The sequence below is a fragment of the Manis pentadactyla genome, chromosome 9 (assembly GCF_030020395.1).
Source record: "Manis pentadactyla isolate mManPen7 chromosome 9, mManPen7.hap1, whole genome shotgun sequence".
In the NCBI taxonomy this organism is placed as follows: Eukaryota; Metazoa; Chordata; class Mammalia; order Pholidota; family Manidae; genus Manis; species Manis pentadactyla.
Genome location: NC_080027.1, coordinates 57,953,280 through 57,976,797, shown reverse-complemented (window position 1 = coordinate 57,976,797; position 23,518 = coordinate 57,953,280). Strand labels below are relative to the sequence as shown.

General features: G+C 39.0%; 2 protein-coding genes and 1 non-coding gene across 10 annotated transcripts in view; 2 read left to right on the top strand and 1 right to left on the bottom strand.

Annotated features, from left to right (window-relative positions):
* Positions 1–1,563, bottom strand: part of GTF2H1 (general transcription factor IIH subunit 1) — a 38,418-nt gene extending 36,855 nt beyond the window's left edge. The window contains exon 1 of one of the 2 annotated variants that reach the window (XM_036920139.2): positions 1,126–1,563. The gene's annotated coding sequence lies outside the window, so the exon portion shown is untranslated. The remainder of the gene's footprint in view (positions 1–1,125) is intronic. The other variant, XM_036920138.2, reaches the window with a different exon arrangement.
* A 47-nt stretch (positions 1,564–1,610) lies between these two features.
* Positions 1,611–23,518, top strand: part of HPS5 (HPS5 biogenesis of lysosomal organelles complex 2 subunit 2) — a 39,115-nt gene continuing 17,207 nt past the window's right edge. For 2 of the 7 annotated variants that reach the window (XM_036920136.2, XM_036920129.2), the window contains exons 1-13: positions 1,664–1,744; positions 2,188–2,253; positions 5,866–6,016; positions 7,649–7,759; positions 7,928–7,992; positions 8,443–8,635; positions 9,728–9,861; positions 15,354–15,566; positions 15,851–15,928; positions 20,212–20,300; positions 21,684–21,862; positions 22,305–22,463; positions 23,031–23,217. In XM_036920136.2, the coding sequence (XP_036776031.2) occupies positions 5,909–6,016; positions 7,649–7,759; positions 7,928–7,992; positions 8,443–8,635; positions 9,728–9,861; positions 15,354–15,566; positions 15,851–15,928; positions 20,212–20,300; positions 21,684–21,862; positions 22,305–22,463; positions 23,031–23,217 (1,516 nt within the window). In that variant the 5' untranslated portion in view covers positions 1,664–1,744; positions 2,188–2,253; positions 5,866–5,908. The other 5 variants (XM_057507454.1, XM_036920131.2, XM_036920130.2 and 2 more) reach the window with 5 other exon arrangements.
* LOC118929785 (U4 spliceosomal RNA) lies at positions 10,809–10,949 on the top strand. Its single transcript, XR_005031736.2, has one exon. It is a non-coding gene; the product is annotated as a U4 spliceosomal RNA (small nuclear RNA).

The following is a 23,518-nucleotide window of genomic DNA, read 5'->3' as shown; positions in this document are numbered from 1 at the left end:
ACCATGTGTATTTAATGTCACCTAGAAGAAACTCAAACCTATCAACTTGCTGCACTGCTAAATGTTGGCTGAGTGAGGGTAGCAGAATAGGTTTAATGACCCCAAGTTTTCTCTCCCCTTTTCCAAATGAGTGATTTCGATCTGCGAAAAGGTACAAAGTTCTTTCCAGAGCCCAGTCCTTCTGTAAGCCACAGGCTTGATACTAGCGATTATCTTCTCTTCCATCATGAACTCTCCATCTCATTTGCTCTGGTTTTGACTTAAAAATCTAGCTTAGGGCTGTTAACTTTGGTTATCTACCAAAGCCCAGTAAAGTGGTTTTCAAACTGTGATCTGAGAGGGAAGGATGAGTGGGTGCAGCTTGTCCTCCTAAATTCAATTCCATGAGAGCACGCTGCTTTATATCCTGGAGTTTCTTGTATAAGAATTTGTGGGGAGAAATTGTTTCACTCCTTTGTGGAGTAAGTACTGCAGAGCATATTTCAGCCACTTAAATTCCGTATGTTTTTAAAACTGGATCTTCTAATGGGCAAGAACAATTGGATACACCTCCTTAGTCCACTTAGCCTCTGAGACCAAAGGGGAATTTATAAAATAATTATGTATTTCCACGAGTTGGTGGTCTATTTTTCATCATTACAAGACATTCAAATTGGGTATAAACCAAAACCGGGATGGGGTCTCGACTGGCACATGGGTAAAGAAGGTTTTAAGAAGAGGTAGGGCTGACAGATGAAGCAAAAGGTGTGTGGACACGAAGGTGAAAGTTCTTCTCTTAAAGAAACCGAAAGACTTAACAGCACGTTTATTTCCTAACGGGAAGGGCTCCTCTACCAGGAAGAGGCCTCCTCGTACAGCATTCTCAGGAGCCAAGTCTGATCGTGGCTTTGCATAAATGTTCGAGTCCCTGCTCTCAGTAGAACGGTAGGTTTCCCATAGCCAAGTAGATTAGGGGTATCCTTTCCCCTGTTTCAAGATAATAACGGCTATGAAAGCGGCAGGCTTGGGAGTTGTAGCGACAGGGACACAGGGAACCGGGCAGAATCCATGCCGTCCTGCGGTTACGGGGCCTGTCAGCTCCTCACTCACCCACCCATCCACCCCCGTTCCTCGGTTTAAACTTACCAGGTGGGAGCTACGGTCTTGGGCAGAAAGTAAATAACAAGGCTGGGTTGGGTCGAGTTCCGCTGCGCTTCTTAGTGACACTGCCGGAAAGAGGCTGAAACCCAACAGCCGCCGCTGTCGCCACCGCCTCTGTTACTGGGGGGTCTCGCCTCCATCGCTGGCTGCGAGAATTGTGGGCACGTGACGGGAAGTACCAAGGCGGGCCTTGGGGGCACGTGACCCACTGTGCGGCCGCCATGACACCTTCCGCTAGTACCCTCCCTTCCCCGCCAGTTCCCGCCTGTTTCATTTCCTCTCGCTGGCCTCAGGCGATGAAGGGTCCCGGGATCCTGGCTGGCTCACCCCTTTGGCCTAGAGCTCCTCCGGTCCTGGTCGTTGCTGTGTCTTCGGCCTGCAGCAGCCCCAAGACAGCAGGCCTCGGAGAGCGTAATCGCAACCGCGGCCTGAGGGGGAGGGACCACACTCAAGAGGGGGCTGGGGGGCGGGTCGTATCATATCACGTGATGAGAGTACCGATAGTAGCGTGACACCGCGTCCTCGGCGCCTCTGGATGACGTAAGCTAGAGAGGGGCGGAGCGGAACAGGAGACCGAAGCTCAGGTCCGGCTGTTAGTTTCGCGGTGAGTGTCTCGGCGCCCAGCCGGGTAAGAGGGTCAGTTCCACTGAGGATTGGGCGCTAACCAGCCTGGAAATGGTAGAGCGGGGCAGAGACCTGCGGGTCAGTGAGCCTGGCTTTGAAAACTTCGTTACCGAGGCTCCTCTCAAGAGGTCTGAATACAGTATTAAAGTATCGCTGCTAAAACGTTAGTAGTTAAGCTAGGCAAGGAGCTTCTAGTGGGCAACGATTGTCTCCAGCGTTGCGTACATGTCGTGTTAAATGCAGGAAAGAGTGAATCGCCATTTCCTTGTCGCGATAAGTTGTTCTCTGATTATTTTTTAGTAGAAAAATCCCATTATGGAAACGGTGCGGTGGTGGGGGTAGGGGATCTCCTACTTCCCCTTCCTATATCTTTACTTTTTGCTTTCTTTTGTCTTTTGCCGCTTCCTCCTTACACTCACCTAGTGGGAAAAAGAGAACGCTGTGATTTGCGTTTGACGTGTCAGCAGCGAACACTGGTCCGTTAGCAGAGTGAGTATTAGGCGATGAAAAAAAACTTTTTCTTGATTCTACCGCACGTTTATGTTACCATCAAGTAATGTGGGGAAATGGAAAGATGGTCAGATTTGGACTCAGGGGAGTTGGACTCTTGTCTCAGTTCTACTTCTTAAGAGCTCTGTGACTTTGGGTGAGCCAACTCCTAAAGTTGTTTCACTGACTTTGGTAAGCATAAAACTTTGGCCACCTTTTATTTGCTTCGTTTTTTGCTAGGCTGGGTGACAGGCTTAACAGAAGTTGTAATCAAACCCAACTCTGCAGAAAGATAGGGTTTTGTCAGATGGAAGAAGATTCAAGAAACAGCAGATATTAAAGTATCCAGGCACAAAAAGTATGGAATGAAAAAGGAACAAAAGATAGCCCCATGTAGGAGAAAGGGTAAGATGACAGGAGGCTGGAAAAAGAAGGATGAGATCATAGATTATGTAGGAAGGGGAGCTTTTGAAGGTTTGTACATTTAAATATATACTTTAAAAAATCTTATTATGGAAAATTTCAAACAGATGGAAGTAGGCAGGGTATTATAATGAACTCCCATGTACACAATCAACAGTCTACTCTTCTTGTATGTACAGAGCTTTCAATTTTCTAGGTACTTTTTATATCCATTGCCACATTTGATTAATAGCTTTCAATTTGAGTTCAAGTCTACTCTAAGTACCGAGTGATATAGGAAGGTATCAACCTGGCTAGGAAGGTGATACTCATTTTATGTGAGATTTATTTGGGCTTTAGTTGACAGCTTGCTCTGTTGAATGAAAAGTGTGACATGTCTATTTGAAAAACACATCTGATGCCATTTAGGTTGTACTATAGAAGACCCGATATACTTTTCAAACATTGAAGGGTTGTTTGGAGGGGGTAAACTTACTCTCTTAAACTGTAGAAGCCACGGTTAGGAATAAATAATAAAAGCTGTAAGTGATCAGGTTTCAGCCCAATATTAAAAGAGGACTTATAACTGTGAGAGCTGTAGACAGGTGGAATGGGCACCTTTATGAGACGGAGCGCTTCCTTTCCATTGCTGGAAATGTTCATGGATCTAAGGCAAAATTAATTTCTGAAGTAGGTGGATGTGTGCACTGAATTACCTATGAGTCTTCTTCTGCCCTGAGAATTCTGGGGAGTGGGACTTATGCTGGCTCTGGAAGTCTGGGTAGATTTGGATAAGTAGATCTGGAGGGAAAGTAATCATTTCAGGAAGACAGTAAGCACAAAGACAAGTATAAATTTGGAGTTTGCCTGACACTGTCACCCAGTAACTTCTCTTGAGAACTGACATTGCTTATGCTCTTTCTTTTCCATTCCCATCTCCATTCAAATTTTTTAAAGAAAAAATAGGAACTTAACTAGGTTTTTTTTTTTTTTTTTTACCCCATTAAACCATTACTTCCAAGACATTCTTTCTTCACTGAGATCAAGACAAAATGGCCTATCCACCTCAGAGTTTAAGATCCCAAGTGGAAGAAAGAAACCCTGTCGTTTGGAGTCATTCCTTTCTATCTTCTTTAGGATTGTTTACCATGGTTTTATCTTATTTTTCTTGTATCTTCAGTCCCTTTCATGCTAAAGACTCTTCTTTTAGCTACTACCTACAGATCTGTTTGAATCTTTCCTGGTCAGAAAGTCAAGAGAGGCTTCCCCCCTTTTCCACCAGATTTCTTGAGTAAGGGAAAGGCCTTATCTTTACTTGCTCACCACCCACCCCTTTTCTCAAGTCCTTTTCTAGTGTCTGCCCACAGCACTTCAGAGAAATTATGTGATCAATCAGCATCAAATTCTTTAACGCCTCTCTGTTGTTACCAAATTAGAGTTTGTTTACACTCTCTGTTTTGAGATTCAAAGTGTTTTGTAACTTGTGCCCAAATTATCATTCCAGCTTTATCTTTCATTATTCCCTTGTACCCTGTGTTTCAACTAAAGACTAAACTTGTGTTCTCCAAGTACATCTTATTGCTGCTCTACCTGCTACGCTTTCTCTTTCCCTTCTGGTACAAGCCTGCTCAGCTCCGGTGCTACCTCCCTTAGGAAGTTAATGTGACCCCCCTGTCCTCTGAAGTTCCAGCATAGCACTTTGCTAAAGTTTCCCTTATGAGGTGTGTGTGTTGTCTTTTTTCCCCATTAAAGTGACTGATTTCTGGTGTTATTGTCTTGTTCTCACCACTGTGCCTCATATTTTCCTAGGTATTCAGTAAAATGAATGAGTGAAAAGAATAAGAGAAAATTTTTCTTTTTAGATCATGAATTCTCAAATATTTTTAGTGTAAGACTATTAAAGTTTGTTTTTTTTTCCAGAACACCACTCTCCTTGCAGAGGTCAAGCTGTATTAAGAAAATTAGGTTTACTAGCAGAAAGTAAGAGTATACTATGTATATACAATAAAAAATATCATAAGTTCATGTGTGTTTTGCCACTGGGAATTGTGCTTCGTGAGCCTTAGAATTTTTTTTATACATTCACCCATATTATATTATTGAGTCCCCCCCCACCCCATTGCAGTCACTGTCCATCAATGTAGTAAGATATGAGCCTTGGGATTTTGATTTGTCTAATCTTGTATCTCTGGGACCCAGTACAATGCCTGGCACAGAGTTGGTGCTAGGTACATTTGTTGAATAAAATGATAGAATACATGTGTCTCTGAAAAATAATTAAAAACAAAGTATAAGTAATTTAAAACAAGTGAATAATGTTCTGAATTTTTGTGTAGCATTTGCCTTTTTTTCTTAATTTGGCAGGTAAAAGGTTGAGAAAAGAAAATTAATGGGCAGAATTTTCTTAAATTTTCTTTTATTTCTGGAAATTGGTGCAGTTTGACATAATGTACACTTGAGAGTTGTTGAATACGTAAGAACTCGTTAGTTAGTTCACAGAGTCCTCATTGGGTATTTGGCATTTGCTCCCTTGTGTTCTTACTCCTATCATTCCTATCAGGTCCCATACTGAAGCTCTTACTCCTCTTTGTGCTTTAACTCCAGGCATCTTCTCACTTATTTATTAGTAAGTGCATTCATTCATTCAACAGATACTTAATTGATTGAGGCCCGGGTAGACTGGAGAAAGAGATCCAGAGGCCTATTCCTATTAAGCACTGCTTAATTTAAATTCCTGTTAGAATTCCTATTAAATTGTTGGTTGATAACCACACAATTTGTTACTGCTTATAGTTAGAGGCCTTTATGGAAGACTGCCCTTAAGTGAGAGTCTTAAAGACAGAAGATTTACCACTCAAAAAAGTACAGCTGGGTTTGCTATTTTATCTTACAGGAGCTTGACCAACTTTCCTCTTAAATCCTACAGTGTTCATTCTACTTGCACGTGCTGTCAGATGGAGTAGGGTAGGATAATGGAGGGCCTTGAGAATCTGGACTTGGTTTTCTAGGAGTTTCAGAGTCAGAATGATAAACTACAAGCTGTGATTGCATATGATGTTCCCTATGTGTTTCCACCTAGATACTAAGCACCTCCAGAGTAGGGATCCTTGTTCCTTTCTCAGATTTTCCTGTATTATTTCTCCACATATTCGTTAAAAGCATACTGAATGAGTGGTGAGCTGTTTATATTTTTGCAGTTTTTTTTTTCAGGAATACTGTGACTACCAGTCAACATAGTTTCAGTTTTGGCTAAATGACTTCGGTGCCAGTGATACCGGAGGCCTACAGTCATGTTCTTGCGGAGTTTGAGTCTCTGGATCCATTACTTGCAGCCCTGAGGCTGGATTCCAGTCGTCTAAAGGTGAATTTCTTTATCCTTGTGTCAGTTTCCTTTTTGTATTAATATTTTTGTGTGCTCTGTTACATGTGCCCTCTGCCCCCTAGTTCTTTATGTCTTATGGAATCTTGGGTGTTCTTACCTTGGTAGTAATACCTCACATTGAAGTAGCATGTTCATAGCTCTTTCTGGATTTAATTTTTGAGCTGTCATTTGAATTCTCTCCTATCCTAGGAAACCAGAATATTGATTTCTGATTTTTTTTTTCCCTCTCAGTAATCTTGCTGTCTTCTCTCAGTAATGTATTTGCTTGAAGGTAAAATAATATAAATGAGTACACCCCATTGCAGTTTAAGCAGCAGTTTAAACACTGTAGTTATACTAAGCTCATCCCCCAAAAAAGGAATTTGATGTACTCTCCATTTTAGGGAACAGAGCAAAAGTTACTAGCTCTGTGAGAAGAATTATGTGCTTCCCTCAAACCCTGAGTTCTTTTGATAAAATGAGGACTTACATGGTGGAGAACAGTCTTATATACAATTCCGAAGTAATTTAATTCTTATACTTTTGCTCCCACCCCAAAGCACCTTTCTAGCCTTTTGAGCAAATGGAGAATAGGAAGTAATAGGCAAAGTAATGTGACCAACAGTTAGGAGGGTTGATATCCGTTAGACATTTTTAGCTGGAAGTTACAGAATAGCTAGCTCACCAATAATGGCTTAAGCAATAAGTGTTTATAGTTTTAGTGGCCCAGTGATATCCTTGAGGACCCAGGCTCTCCGTCTTCCCTGTTTCACCATCATCCATGTATTGGCTTTTAGTCACAGTTGCAAGATAAGTGTCCTGGCTGCAGTCTTAATGTCTTCATTAGCATCTCAAGCAAGAAGGAGGGGGCCAAGACAGAGACTTTCTTTTCTTTAAGCTCTATCTGGGAAGGTAAAGCTTTCTAAGAAGTCCCTGCAGGCTTAGTCCTAACTAGCTGGATTTGAGTCACACGGCTCCCCCTAGCTGCAAGAGAAACCGAGTAAGTGAATATTTAAATTTTCCGGCTTCTATGGTAGAAACAAACAAGGTTGAAGAGGGTTGGGAATGTCCATCAGTCAAGCAAAATTTTTTGCAATGGGGTATTGGGCACAGCATGGCCAGTGTTTTCTCTTGTGGATAAAAACAGGAATCAGCAGGTTGAGGGTGTGGGGTAACATAATACTAATGACTTGCAACTGTGTGCTCTGCAATCTCACTTGGCTCTAAAAGCTGTGGATGTTTTGTGCTGATGATACAGGCTAGAAATGATTGAAGTGAGCAAATGATTAAAGTGGTTGCTTTATCTCCTGGAGACTTAACTTCATCTTCCACCTTTGTGGTCAACATTGGAATAACCTAGCCAAATTACACAAAAGATGGATGGTCTAATTGGCTTTTGCCAAGGGAAAAATTACTCATTTATGCAAGTGAGACTATTCAGGCATTTTTAGATTCAATTAAAAATTTAAAACCAAAATGTTTGAGAGCCTAAGTGCTATTGTGGGGTGTGCAGATGAGCAGGGGATGGAGGGTAGAGACCTGGTACACAGCTCCTTAGTATGTATTTCCAGTAGATAATTTCTTCAGTTAAATGATGTGATGAGCTCACACTGGTGTGTTTACATGTTTTAGTGCACGAGCATAGCCGTGTCTCAAAAATGGTTGGCTTTGGGCAGTTCAGGAGGAGGACTCAATCTCATTCAGAAAGAAGGCTGGAAGCACAGGCTTTTTCTTTCACACAGGGTAAGATTAAGGGTGACTCTGCATACACCACTTGGAATACCTTTCATAAATGAGAATTTCTCTGTTCTAATCATTTGGAATAAGAGAAGAACGTAAAATTTGATATTTATAAATAAAAAACTACTCTTTTTGAGCAGCTACCTAATATTTTTCCTTTTTGCACTCTAGGAAGGTGCAGTTTCTCAGGTTGCCTGTTGTTTACATGATGATGATTATGTTGCTATAGCTACCAGGTAAGAAACTCTTTTAAAACTATCTGATCTTTTCCAAATGTGTTTCAAATTGACAAGATGTAGTCGTGTGTTTGTTAGGGTGACCAGTTACCCTGGTTTGATAGGACTGTCCCAGTTTTAGCCCTGAAAGTCCTGTGTTCTGAGAAGCCTCTCAGTTCCCAGCACACCAGGACAGAGGGGTGGTTACCCTAAGGTTGTGGAAAATGTTAATACAAGGCAACAACATTCCAGTGGCCTTAAAAGAGGGAGGTGAAGAGATAATTTAGAATATCTAGTTCTTCTGTTATACTGGATTGGTGACCTAAAGCAAGGATATTAATACCTTGACTTTCTACTTCCTTTTTCTGAAGAACAGGAGCTTCCATATATATATTTAATATACTGTAATGCAAAGTAACTGTACCTTTTCACCATTACGAAAAATTTGCTTCTGTGACTCAATTCTCACAGTCAAGGTCTTGTAATTGTTTGGGAATTAAATCAAGAGCGTCGTGGGAAACCAGAACGAATCTGTGTGTCTTCAGAACACAAAGGCCGAAAAGTTACAGCTCTTTGTTGGGATACAGCTGTTCTTAGAGTTTTTGTAGGTGATCATATGGGGAAGGTTTCTGCCATCAAACTCAACACTTCTAAACAAGCAAAGGTGAGAACCAGTCCAGTTCTTCATGTATGTGGGTGAGAAGGTGTTTCTTATAGAATTTCAATTAAAGGACACAGTTATCTGTCTACTGTATTTCTTGGGGGACTTATCTAGAGCCCAGATTATTAATCTTGAGGAGGCTTGTTTGTATGTAATAAATATGGTAGCCTGGTTGCAAAATGGCTTCTGTAAGCTAATGTCAATAATTTGCACATTGTCTATTACAATACTCCATAATTCACCTTAAATAAAGCATTCTTTAATACTAGGCTATTAAGAAAGAAAAGATGCCTGTTGGCACTAGTTGCTCAGGCTTCTATTCTACTGGTCCCTATTGATCAGAAATATGCATATTTTCTCTCAGGATGTATGCAACTTATTGTGAATGGAGTCTTAAAGGCTTCCCAGCACTATGATCAGCCATGTGGGTCCCCAGACCACAGCTGGAGTAGAAGGGTTGAGTCTCAGGTTACCCAAACAGAATGCTCCAGCCTGTCATTAAAGCAAAACAGACCAGACTCTCACTGTCACTTTCCTCCAAGGCTTTTGGAACTTGGAACTTGTTTCACTGGCTTATCTCTGTGTAGGATCCTAACAGAAAAAAATGGATCTAACTGCCTTTGACTAAATTATTTTAATTAACACATCAGAATATTCCTCTGGTTTGGTCATTATGGCCTATCAGAGTTACCACTTGATTCCTAACATACATTTTATTCAAAATAAAGTTGGAACCCTATACAGAGTATAGCCCAAATTTATCTTTTTTTCAGAGGGAGGAATACTATCTATAGGTGAAAAATTGTCTCACACATATAAAAACTTGCTTCATGTTTTTAATTCCAACTTCTATGATTAATCACAAATAGAGCTTTAAGAATTCTCTTCTGCAGTTATGTAGCAAATTATTACCCAAAACTTTTAAATGAGTGAAACTTTTATGTCCTAATAGGCAAATCAAATTTTGGCCCTTTTAAAAATTTTGTTTTGCTTCCTAAGTTATTTTCATTTAAAAGGTAAAGAAGAAGAGATCACATATATATATAGAATATGTAAAGAGAAATAAATTTTATTTCCGTGTCATGTCCCTTTTAGGTAGCTGCTGCCTTTGTTATGTTTCCTGTTCAGACAATAACAACAGTCGACTCCTGTGTTGTACAGTTAGATTATTTGGACGGAAGACTACTTATATCTTCACTTACTCGAACCTTCCTGTGTGACACCGAGAGGTATATTGCCCAACCATGATTCCATGATTCATAGGATATACAGAATTTTAGAACTGGAAGGGACTTAAAAGTCATCTAGCCCAAACCTCTCAATTAAGTTGTACAGATATTAGTAAAGAACCAGCTATGCTCATGCTGATGTTAGAGAGTAGAGAGGAGGTAGAGGAGACTGAGACAGACCATTGAGCGAGTAAGACAAATACTCATTTGACACTACATGAAGCATGCATTGTCATGAGGGAAGGCCTGTTTTGTTAGAGGGAGTCAGGAAGTCTTCCTTGATGGAGTTTGTTGTTGTGTTTGAATTTGTTGTGTACTCAGTAGAGTTTTATTAATGGGTAAAACTGGCTGAAGAATATTGAAGAACTTTGTGAAGCTGACAGATAGTTTACTGAAATCTCAAGGATGGAGCCAAAAGTTCAATGAATGGCAAAGGAGTTTATTAGCAGTAGCTGATAAAGTCCAGGAAAGAATAGAAAACAGCTTGAAATGAATATTATATATCATTGTGCTGAAGTTTTTCAGCCATCCTTACTGTATGGGAATTTTCACTGGCCATTTCTTTTTTCATTGGCCCTGCCAGCTACCATATTTTTCAGGACCATGTCCTCTTTTAAAAATTGATTATGGAGAATTCTGAGCATACAAAAAAGAATCATATAATGAATCCCATGAACCCACCATCCAGCTTCAGTCATTTTGATGAGAATTTCTGGTAGGTGAAGTTTGGAGGAAGAGGAGTAGAAGGGGAAATTCTAGCAGGAAGGAACAGCCTCTTGGGGGAAAAGTAGGAAAGAATTACACATATTCCAAAACCTGCTAGTCTGGCTTGAGTAGGGCAATTGTGGGAGAACAAGTTGGTAAATTGCCACCATGCTGAAATTGACAGCCTTAAATGTCACACTAAGAAGGTGGGTTCTCAGATCATTTTTAAAAAGTGTATATATAGCTTTGTGCAGTGGCAGCATCATAGCCAATGAGGTTTTCCTGGGGCATGATTATTGCTAGCTGAAAACTTTTCCTGTTACCCTGCCATGACAATTTAAAATGTAGTAGGCATTTGCACCTTTTGACAGTCTCTATGGAGACTGAAGAAAAGTGTACATAGAGAAAAATCAGGGTTTGGAAACTGATTCCCTTAGAACTATCCAGGCTTGGAAAGTCTTTTATTTCCAGGTCGTTCATGTATCTCAGAAAACTGCTATTCTAGAAAGCAGACTGTTTATTCCAAAAGGTTTGAAGAAATGTATGCTGTAAGGGATGGTAGAGGGAAGAATGAGGAGAAGGTGTACGCTGGTTTTATTTTCTTGGAACAAGAAAGGCCAGTTAGCAGGTGGCATGTGTCTGATATCAGAGAACTTAGCTGGACAGCAGAGAGGCAAGGCTTTGGAATGCAAATGGTCAGTTTATACAGAAGTAGTAGGAAGGATGATATACTTGGTTCTGACTTATTTCAGACTATAGATCAGTGATAAAGTTAGACTTACAGAATTGGAGGTCCTCTAGTCAGCTTTTCATTTTTGTAGATCAAAAAGCCCAGGCCTAGTGAGTGATACAACTTTCCTGACATCACACAGCTGGAAAGAGGCAGGCAAGACCAGAACCTTTCTGTCTTGATTCTATGCCCTTCCTGGTACCTCCTAGTTACCTCTAATACATCCTTGGCAATGGACTTTGACCATTAACTCCACCCTTGAGATTCTGGTAAAATACTTGTTCACAGATTTTTAAACTAAACTACCAAAGGGCCCAATTCAGAAATTTGACTGAAATTCTGACAAGTAGTCAGAACACTGAACTGAATTAACACCTTATTGGTGTTGTTTTGAGGATCTGTGAAATGGTGTACTTGAAGGACTTTTAAAATAAAAAAGCTAATTAAATGGAGGTTTATTTTTCCCCTTGTGCAATAGAGTTGCTAATCATTATTTTCCCATTTCACAGAGGTGTGGCTATAGTTGGTTGTGAGAATAACATATAATCTGCTGCTAAAATAACATGTTTTAGAAATGCCCACTTTCTGTTTAAATTTGGGGGAACAGAGATAGTACAATAATTTTAAACATTCATTATGTTTAAAATTTTTAGTTTGTTTCAACTTGTATTCCCTCCCAGCAAACAGATCTATTTTTTTTTTAATTGAGGCTCCTAGTAACTAACTGAAGTGATTGATAAGAATTTGCTTCTCCTGACAACAATTGTCTACTTTCTGTCAGTATTGTTAATGAATAAGGTGGATCCCAGTTAGGAATAGAACAAATAGAAACTAAGATATAATGGAGAGAACATTGGATAATGGAGTCTGGCCATATGATTTCAGGTACTGGTTTTGCCACTTATTTATTTATTTATTTTATTTTGGTATCATTAATATACAATCACATGAGCAGCATTGTGGTTACTAGATTCCCCCCGTTATCAAGTCCCCACCACATACCCCAATATAGTCACTGTCCATCAGCATAATAAGATGCTGTAGAGTCACTACTTGTCTTCTCTGTGTTATACTGTTGTCCGTCCCTGTGCCCCCCTCCGACGTTATGTGTGCTAATCATAATGTGCCATATTCCCCTTTTCCCTCCCTTCCCACCCACCCTCCCCAGTCCCTTTCCCTTTGGCAACTGTTAGTCCATTCTTGGGTTCTGTGAGTCTGCTGCTGTTTTGTTCCTTCAGTTTTTTCTTTGATCTTATTCTCCACAGATGAGTGAAGTCATTTGGTACTTGCCTTTCTTTGCCTGGCTTATTTCCCTGAGCATAATACCCTCTAGCTCCATCCCTGTTGTTGCAAATGGTAGGACTTGTTTTCTTCTTATGACTGAATAATATTCCATTGTGTATATGTACCACATCTTCTTTATGCATTCACCTACTGATGGACACTTAGGTTGCTTCCATTTCTTGGCTATTGTAAATAGTGCTGTGGTAAACATAGGGGTGCATATGTCTTCTTATTTTTTTATTTATTTTTTATTTTGGTATCATTAATCTACAATTACATGAAGAACATTATGTTTACTAGGCTCCCCCCTTCACCAAGTCCCCCCCACATACCCCTTCACAGTCACTGTTCATCAGCGTAGTAAGATGCTGTAAAATCACTACTTGTCTTCTCTGTGTTGCACAGCCCTCCCCGTGCCCCCACCCCACACACTATACATGCTAATCGTAATGCCCCCTTTCTTTTTCCCCGCCCTTGTCCCTCCCTTCCCACCCGTGCTCCCCAGTTCCTTTCCCTTTGGTAACTATTAGTCCATTCTTGGGTTCTGTGATTCTGCTGCTGTTTTGTTCCTTCAGTTTTCCTTTGTTCTTATACTCCACACGAGTGAAATCATTTGGTACTTGTCTTTCTCCGCCTGGCTTATTTCACTGAGCATAATATCCTCTAGCTCCATCCATGTTATTGCAAATGGTAGAATTTGTTTTTTTCTTATGGCTGAGTAATATTCCATTGTGTATATGTTCCACGTCTTTATCCATTCACCTATTGATGGACACTTAGGTTGCTTCCATTTCTTGGCTATTGTAAATAGTGCTGCGATAAACATAGGGGTGCGAATGTCTTTTTCAAACTGGGCTCCTGCATTCTTAGGGTAAATTCCTAGGAGTGGAATTCCTGGGTCAAATGGTATTTCTATTTTGAGTTTTTTGAGGAACCTCCATATTGCTTTCCACAATGGCTGAACTAATTTACATTCCCACCAGCAGTGTATGAGGGTTCCCCTTTCTCCACATCCCTGCCAGCATTTGTTGTAGTCTTTTCTGTGTTGGCCATTCTTACTGGTGTGAGGTGGTATCTCATTGTGGTTTTAATTTGCATTTCCCTGATAATTAGTGATGTAGAGCATCTTTTCATGTGCCTGTTGGCCATCTGAATTTCTTCCTTGGAGAAGTATCTGTTCATATCCTCCGCCCATTTTTTAATAGGGTTATTTGCTTTTTTGGGTGTTGAGGGGTGTGAGTTCTTTATCTATTTTGATTGGTAACCCCTTGTTGGATATATCATTTACAAATATATTCTCCCATACTGTGGGATGCCTTTTTGTTCTGCTGATGGTGTCCTTTGCTTACAGAAGCTTTTTAGCATGATGTAGTCCCATTTGTTCATTTTTATTTTGTTTCCCTTGCCTGAGGAGATGTGTTCAGGAAAAAGTTGCTCATTTTTATGTTCAAGAGATTTTTGCCTATGTTTTTTCTAAGAGTTTTATGGTTTGGCTTTGCCACTTTTTAAACCTTGCTAAATGTCAGTGTGCCCACCCAGAATGTAGAGGAAGTTTAAGGATTAACTAAGGTAATGTCTATGAAATACTTAGCCTGTGCCTATCACGTTGTTTGAAAGTGGAAAGCAAGATTAATGAGCACACAGGTGAGTACAAATTAACTATTTGGTCACTCAGCAAACATTTATTGCACTCCTCTGGATCCTAAGCACTGTATTGGAGGATATAAAATAAACAAGAAGTATACTTTGTTCCCCAAATAAGAAACATAAGTAATAAAACTGTAAGTTCTTACATTGCTCTGTATACATTTCTAGACACTTTCTTATCCATATTCTCATAGTAAAGCTGATATTATGTTTTATTCATGAAACAAATAAATACATCTATATTTATTGAATTATCTAAGGTCACATGGTAAATTCACCCTAGAGAGCATATTAGATAATTTGCTAGTAAAAAAGTTTAAGTATATGGAGCACTGCAAGGTGTTGAATGTTTTCTGTGGGCCAGATGCCATGGTGTACACTGGGAATCCAACTGAAAGGGAGTAGGAAGTGGCCTTTTTCCCAAAGGAAGTCATAGTTTATACACAGTTGCCTGTATAATGTGGTAAATTCTATGAAAACATAGCATGGAAGCATGTAATTTAGCTTATGGGAGGCAAAAAAGTTTCTTGGAGGAAGAATGATGGGGCTAAGTTATGAAAAATAAGTAAAGTTTTTAGGAAGAGACCTCCTCATCATCATCACCTTTGATGGTCCCAGGCAGTGTGCTAGGCTTGTTTGTATATCTAGCTCATGTATCATAAGGAAACAATGTTCCAAGGTATAAAGTTTCAGAGGGACGTGGCATTTTGAAGAGTGAGTAAGTTTATTGGGTGTTTGTGGCAGGGGAGTGGCTTGAGAGGCAGGGTTGGAGTAATAAATTAGTATCTGCTATTGCGTGTCCCATGAACATTTGGCAAGGTGGCTTAAGAAGGAATAATTAAAATTTAAGGATGTATGAAATGGTTTGGTGACCTTCATTTTTTACATTTGAAAGGGGCCTTCCCATTACTTCTGAGTCCCTCATTCTGTGGATGATACATTGAGTACTAATGTGAAGTGGTTTGTGTCTTGTCACAGAAATAGTTAATGGCAAACCAGAGCTATATTAATGTGACTAAAGAAAGAATACTGTGGATGGGGTTATTATGGCCATGCTGGTTTGTAATGCCATTGTTTTTGACTTTTTTTAAGTAAACATGCTTTCTTTTCCTTTTTTGGGTATTAGAGAAAAGTTTTGGAAAATTGGAAATAAGGAAAGAGACGGTGAATATGGAGCTTGTTTCTTCCCTGGAAGATATTCTACAGGCCAGCAACCTCTGATATATTGTGCTCGTCCTGGCTCCAGGATGTGGGAAGTGAACTTTGATGGGGAAGTTATAAGTACACATCAGTTTAAGAAACTCCTCTCATCTCCACCTCTTCCTGTGATTACTGTAAGGTAATGATTTAAGGAATGTCCATGGAGGAGTTAGGTTGAAATCTAATTCTATGTGCATTAAAGATTTTATTATGCCTTCTAAGAGTGAAGTAGAATTTTTATTAGGAGATTCAGAGAAAACAAAAAGTTTGTAATGAATTTACTTTTCCTATCATTAAAGCAAATTGAATAAGGGTATGCAGTAAGGCTCTTGAGTTTCTTTTGAGGTACAAAAATGTTCCTGTACAAGGGAAAGCATACTTTTGTGTTTGATTAAATCATTAACAGATGTGTTTACTTCCTAGATCAGAGCCTCAGTATGAGCATCCAGCCTCAGTTGGATCCTCCCAGTCTTTGTCTTTCCCCAAACTCTTACATCTTAGGTACGTTTCTTCCTTGGTTCCTTTGGAAAAAAGAACACTTACCTTTTTTCTCTTTGATTTTTATTGTGAGGCAGTTAGCTTTTAAAGGATGTTTTTGTATTATTTTTAGAAAATGAGGAAATGACTATGTTACATGAAATGTTCTGTATATAAGCGAAATGAAAAAGATACAGAAATATGCTACTCTTTCCGTCTTGAAGCGACCTAAACCAAGTGGGCACTTTATGATTGTCAGGGAACTTCTGACAGTTAGAGCCAAAAGCTGTAGGTACTTGTCTTTCATACTTCCCCTACCTGGTGGGATGTTACAGTGAAAGAAAATCTCAGACTCAAGTCTGCCATACCTACGTATGTTTCTTAGCAAGTAGGTGCAAAAATAGTTGGAGAACTTATTCTTGTAAGCTTGGTGAAATTTCAGCTCTCTGTCGTTTAGGTATTCTAACCTTCCATGAAGGATCTGCTTGAGGCAGATTCAGCCATATTCTAACAGAAGGTTTCGGTGAGCCTTCTGGTTGGATGAGGTGCAAAACTGACTATTTAAGTAGCAGCACAGAGTGCCACTCGAGGCTGTCAGCTGCTGGGCTTGCCATTTCTTAAACCTTGTTCTGTAGGCATGGGGTGCCAGTGTCTGATTTCCAGCCAGTCTGTGTGTCTTGAATTTCATCAGTGGCAAATGAGTAAGATCTCTAATGCAGATTCAGAGCATGTTACTCAGAGGTTGTTAAAGGGTTGCTGGAGTGTTGACTCCTGATTGGGTTCTCTCATAGTTCAAGTAACTGCTCTTTGAATGTGATATTTTTGAAACACTTGAAATGTTCATTAATTGCCCCTAACTGAGGTATGTATATGTCACACTACCTGCAGTGATGTATTTAAAAGTAAATTGTAGACAATATATGAATCTATAATTCATCCTGCAAGTTAACTGGAGAAAGACAACTGTTTATTTGCCCATAATTAGATAAAGTGTATTAAAAATTCTTCCTGTATTTACCACAGTTTATGATTATAAAATCATATAGTATTTATGCCAGTCTCACTCCTAGATGGTAAGCTCATGAGGGCTTCATGTCTGTTTTGCCCCTTATTTTATTCTCAGTGCTTGGCATAGTGCCTAGCACATAATAGACACTGACTGTGTCTATTGTTGACTGTGGTATGATAATGTGGGGTGTAGGGAAGTTCCTTACCCAAAAATATGTTTCTGACATATGCAAAGGCACAGTCCACTTGGGTCTCCTGGTAGAATTATGCCTTTGAGCTAAGCTATTTAAAGTTCCTATTACAGTACCTGTCACAGCAAACAAAGCCCTATGTGATCTGGCTCTGCCTACTCCACAGCTTAAGCAATAATTAATGCCATTTTGAAGCCTTTACAGACTCCTCCAGCATTCTTAGATTAGGCACTTATTCTCATGCACTGTCTCTGCATCTTGTTCATTCCTCCATCACCACTGCTTTGCTGCACCTGAATATGCACCCCAGCACCAAATGGTCAGCTCCTTCACTGTGGGCACGATGCTAGGCATATAAAAGGCTCTCAAGTAATAGTTAGATTAAAAAATTCAACAAAGAATTTTTTGGAAAACCACGATGGACAGGGCTTTTGTTCCTATTTATTTACTTTTCTTCCAGTGTGTACAGTTGTGTTGTATGGTAACTTTTACTGTTATATCTACAAATCCCTCAAGGAAGCAAATTTAGATACTTTGTTTCCTTTTGGGTACACTGGTGTCATTTCCCTTCCCTGACTTAAACCATGCTATTAGTTTGTTTATTATGAAGGAATAAGGGGATGAGGGATGTATAAATTAGAAAGTGTCAGCTCTTGGCTAACACCCTCCCCCAATCTAATCTAGGTTTTAATTCCTAAGGAATCTTTCCAAGCTGAATATCAAGTTCTGTATGAAAATCATGATCCTATATCTCTTTACACAGGGATCTGTAGCTCTTTTCTCAAGGATCATCTAGCCTCCTTTTTTCTCTCCTGGCTCTTACAGGCAGCTTGCCACTTTTCCTTACTTTGGACTGGGATCCTGACTATTTCTTCCATCTTTGTGGTAAAGATTACTTTGCTATAGGGAGAGTGATGGTTTTTCATACTGGCAAAATGTTTAACATTTGTATGAGGACCAAATTCCTGTTAAATATCGTTCTTAGTTTTATAGTCACATTGGCACCATTTCTAGTACTCTTGGGGGCATAAAGAAAAAAAGGGTTCCTATTCTCAGGATGATAACTTGTTGGTGAGATGTGGCTATTTCTATGAAAAGTTTAACAATAATAAAAAATAAGAATTGGTTCCTATTCTCAGGATAACTTGTTGGTGAGATGTGGCTATTTCTATGAAAAGTTTAACAATAACAAAAAATAAGAATTGTAACAGTGCAGTACATGAAGAAGTACCAAATGAACAGGGTTGACAAAAAATAGTTTGAGTGAAGGAGGAAGAGCAGTTGCTGTGGGTTGTTGGGGAAGATTGTAGAGGGGAATAGAACTTCTGCTGATCCTTGAGATGTGGCTAGAATGAGAACATTATAAGTTGGAGAATGCCCTAACCAGAAGGAAGAAGTAGAGATTACCAGTGGTATATTAGAAATAGTAGCAACTATGAGGGAATAAATGAGATGTATGAGCACAGGAATATAGAAACAGATGGTCAGGGGATAGGAAGTATTGTGTAAGAAAAGTGGACCAAGAAAGGGCAGTGTCCCAGAGTCCAGGGAGGTGAGGTTCAGGAAGAAACAGTCAGTAGGGTTGGCTCCTGATTGGGGAGCAAAAAGACAGGAATGCATGAGGAAGGGCTGTTGGGTTTGGCATTTAGGAAATCTATGACTTGTTTAGAATCATCAGAACTTCAGATAGCAGTGGGTGGGTCAGTGAGTATAAATGAGAGAAGGAGATTGTGTAAGGCATAGAGGAAAAAGCCCAAGTTTTGGAGCCATATGGTCCCTGGTATAAATTCTGGCTCTTCTACGTTCATGCTGAATGGCTTTGGACTTTTTTTTTTATTTCTCTGAACTTCAGTTTTCTTTTTATAAATAAAAGTAACACATCTATGTTGATGAGTTGCTACAAGGTTAGATAATACAGGTAGAGCCTTTAACAAAGCTCCTAGCACATAGTTGACCAGGTGTTTTCAACCTTTTATTGCCCACACACAACCAAGGATGTCAAAATATTGCCATCCCAGAAGTGACTCACTAGGGCAGTAGTTATTGGTAGTGAGGTATGTTAAGTCTGTTTAAAATGTGTCCCTGTTATTGAACCATTGTGGAAAGCAGTATGGAGGTTCCTCAAAAAACTCAAAATAGAAATACCATTTGACCCAGGAATTCCACTCCTAGGAATTTGCCCTAAGAATGCAGCAGCCCAGTTTGAAAAAGACATACGCACCCCTATGTTAATCACAGCACTATTTACAATAGCCAAGAAATGGAAGCAACCTAAGTGTCCATTAGTAGATGAATGGATATAGAAGATGTGGTACATATACACATGGAATATTATTCAGTTATAAGAAGAAAACAAATCCTACCATTTGCAACAACATGGATGGAACTAGAGGGTATTATGCTCAGTGAAATAGAAAGACAAGTATCAAATGATTTCACTCATCTGTGGAGTAGAAGAACAAAGAAAAAACTTTAGGAACAAAACAGCAGCAGACTCACAGAACCCAAGAATGGACTAACAGTTACCAAAGGGAAAGGGACTGGGGAGGATGGGTGGGAAGGGAGGGAGAAGGGGGAAAAAGGGGCATTACAATTAGCACACATAATTTAGCAGTGGCAGACACGGGAAAGGCAGTACATACAGAGAAGACAAGTAGTGATTCTATAGCATCTTACTACACTGATGGACAGTGACTGTAATGGGGTATGTAGGGGGGACTTGATAATAAAGGGAGTCTAGTAACCACAATGTTGTTCAAGTAATTGTACATTAACGATACCAAAAAAAAAAAATGTGTCCCTGTTATACCAGATATGAGAAGTTTAGCTTCTTTAACAAACATCAGGTAAGATACCAGCCTTTACCAAGCTTTTCTTTCTTTCTCTGATTTTTCCTAATTTGCCATCATATTATGCAGTTTTTTAGCAGACTATTGTTACAGACAGAAAAGAGGTATTAGGGCTTGATTAAGTGGATCACTCTTGTGTTCCTTTGTGCGATCTAATTTTAACTTTTTGGTAGCCAATGTGGGAGTCCAAATTATATTATAAACTTTTATATTTAAGAAAACTTGAATTCTCTTGACTAATTTCATTTTTTTCTTGCAGTGAGCATTGTGTGCTGACTTGGACAGAAAGAGGAATTTATATATTCATTCCTCAGAATGTTCAAGTTCTTCTTTGGAGTGAAGTCAAAGGTAATTATATTTTTCTTCCTTACATAATTTGTAATCTCCTGCTTGTGAAAGACTAAATTATTGTAGGAGGTTCTCTTGCAATATAAAAAGTAGAAAAATAGAATGAGGTGACATCTCTTCTAAAAGTGAACACCAAGGATGCTTTCCATTGTAAGTTACTTCCCAAGTATACATTTGTAAATTTGTGTTCAGTTATTTGGTTTCTCGTAGGTAATTTTAAATAGAATTTTTATCTATTCCTAATGTCAGTAACCATGACTAAGAATTTGAAAGGATTAATTTTTCCCCTGTACTTACTCTAAATCTTTATTCCTGTTAAGTCTTGCTTTAACTCCTGTGTCTTAATAGTTTGGGGTTCAAAAAGCCCTTGTGGAAACAACACTGTTATATATGTCCAAGACAGAGAGATCAATTTTTATATTTTTTTAGCTAAAACCAAAAATGGAGGAAATACAGCATTTCTAGCATTGCTGCTCAGAGAGTATATGTGGACTTTTGGGGTCATGTTCTACTTTGCAAAAACATAAAAAAGAGGAAGGAACCATTATTTACCAATCTGATCAACTTTGATTTCTTGTGAATTAAGTTTACTAAAGTTGTCCCTTAAAAACAAGTTTTTTGTTTTTTCTTTTTTAAAAAATTGACATATACATTGTTTAAGTTTAAGGTGTACAAAGTGTTGAATTTATTATATTTATATGTTGCAATATGATTACGACCTTTTGTGGTGAGAACATTTACATTCCAGTTTCTAATCAACTTTGGAGTATATAATGCAGTAAGTATTGTTAATTATTCTCACAGTGCTGTGCAGTTAGAGCTCTGGAATTTACTCATCTAGCTGCAGATTTGTAGCCTCAATATCCGCTACCTTTCCTGGCAGCCACCATGTTACTTTGTTCCTTTCAGTTCAGCTTCTTTAGATTCCACATACAAGTGAGATCTAAAACTAGTTTGTAAGTACTTTCATGATGTTCTGCTGAGATGGGTATTTTCTCATGAGCTGTTTGTTGACTTACAAGCTGTGTTAAAATCCATTCATTGACATCAAATTATAACTCTCATAAATGTTATAGTCTCGCTTTTAACATAGAGTGCTCTTTTTAAGGCCCATTTCCTTTGCACAGAAAATAGCATTTTAAACATAGGATTGTAGAACAGAGAGATGTGTTTCTTTTTTTGTCTCTTTTATTCTTGGTCTTTTTAGAAGAATGTCTAAAACATGATATCTTCATTGAAATGCAAATATAAAAATAGACCTGAAATTCAGTCAAGCCAAACCTCATATAAAAGTGAATTTATTAGGCTCATTTCAGCCCTTGCTAGAATGGAAAAGGAATATTTGGCTAACTTCCTGTGTGTTCACCCCTTTGGTTTTTGTAGATATTCAGGATGTGGCTGTCTGCAAGAATGAACTGTTCTGTTTGCACCTCAATGGGAAAGTCACACATCTTTCCCTGTTGTCTGTGGAACGCTGTGTGGAACGTCTACTAAGGAGAGGCCTATGGAACCTGGCTGCTCGCACTTGCTGTCTTTTCCAAAATTCTGTCATTGCCAGCAGAGTGAGTTCAAGAGCTTACATGTTCATCTGAGTTGTTAAAACCAGTTGTGCTACAAAGTTGCTTATCTTCATTAGCCCTTTCTATATGACCTACAGATTCCTGAGTAATAAATCCCCAAGGGAAGCATGACAAATCTAGGGGTGGGTGGAGGGTAAGAAAAAAGGGTATACTTTCCACTAAATAATTTTTAAATTTGCTCACAAATGTATTTGAATTTCAGGCCTTATTTTAAGGGGGATTATTGTATGTATAATTAATCTTAATGAAATTCTTAATTCCTTAGATAATTCTCATTTAGCCTCACTAGTTTGTTAAGCCTTCTTTAGGCTCGTTTGAGGTTTTGTGCTCTCTGTTAGGCTTCTTTCAATATGTTGCCATTGAGTATAGATTTAGTGACAAATTGTAAGCTATTCTGTCAGATTTCTACTTATTCTTTTATTAGGGAAGAAAATCTTTGACTGTAGATAAATTGGAGCATTTGAAATCTCAGCTGGACCTCACAATCTATAGTGATCTATTATCTCAACTGGAAGAATTGATATTAAAATTTGAACCCTTCGATTCAGCTTGCAGCAGTAGGAGAAGCTCCATTTCATCACATGTAGGTGTTTTTACTTTTAAGAGGGTTTCACTGTACAGTAACTTAGGGTGTACTAACTTACGTCTAGGACCCTAAAACATCTTCATTTTCAAGTGGTAGATTTTTTTAGGGGGATGTCAGGAAGGGGCTTTCTTTTAGCTATTGGACAGCCCTAGGAGGCCTCCATTTAGGTGTCTTTTGGAGCCACGTTTTGTTTTGTCAGTGTTTATTATATTTTCTTGGCAGAGGTACCTCATGTAGCCTCCAGTGCAAGTTAAATTGCTCCTGATATTTGATTTCAGGTGCTTCATGCTAATTTGAGTCTTGGCACAGTTCAGGATTGTCCCATTTAATCCCCATTCTTGCTACCAGGCTTTATGGAGCCAAGCTGGAGAAATACGGTAGTAAGATGCCTCTAGCACGAGAGTGATCCAGTTGCCAAGAGCTCAAACCTTGCTCGCCAATTTGTTCTAATAAGCCATAATTGTTATTATTGACTTGCTACTTTTATTTAGCTTTGGTTCTTCTCTTAAAAAGCTATATTGCCTTATGAGTATTTTGATTTTTTTAAATTCTTTTTATTTTTAGGAAAGTTTTAGCATCTTGGACTCTGGTATTTATCGTATTATTAGTAGTAGAAGAGGCAGTCAGTCAGATGAAGACTCTTGTTCCCTTCACAGCCAAACCCTCTCAGAAGATGAGAGACTTAAAGAATTCACCTTACATCAAGAAGAGGACCAACCAGATCAGTGTTGGGGCTCACATGGAAATGAAGGTGATGAATGTTTCTTTTTATTAGTTGCTGATGAGAAGCAGTTGTTTTCTGTGACTTCTCTTTGTCAGAATTATCTTGTACATAGAGTTTTCTACAAGGTGCTAGTAATTTTTATTGTGCTGATAGATTTTTCTATTCAGACCTTAGACCTGCTTACCACTAGAAGAATGGGCCTATGTGTAGCTGTGCTTTTTCTGCTTGTGCTTAGGCTAACATTGATAAAGTACCTAATTTTGATTAGGCATCAAAGTGCTGGAGAGGTAAGAAAGGAGGCCATTAACTGAAAGAGTAGAACAGTTTT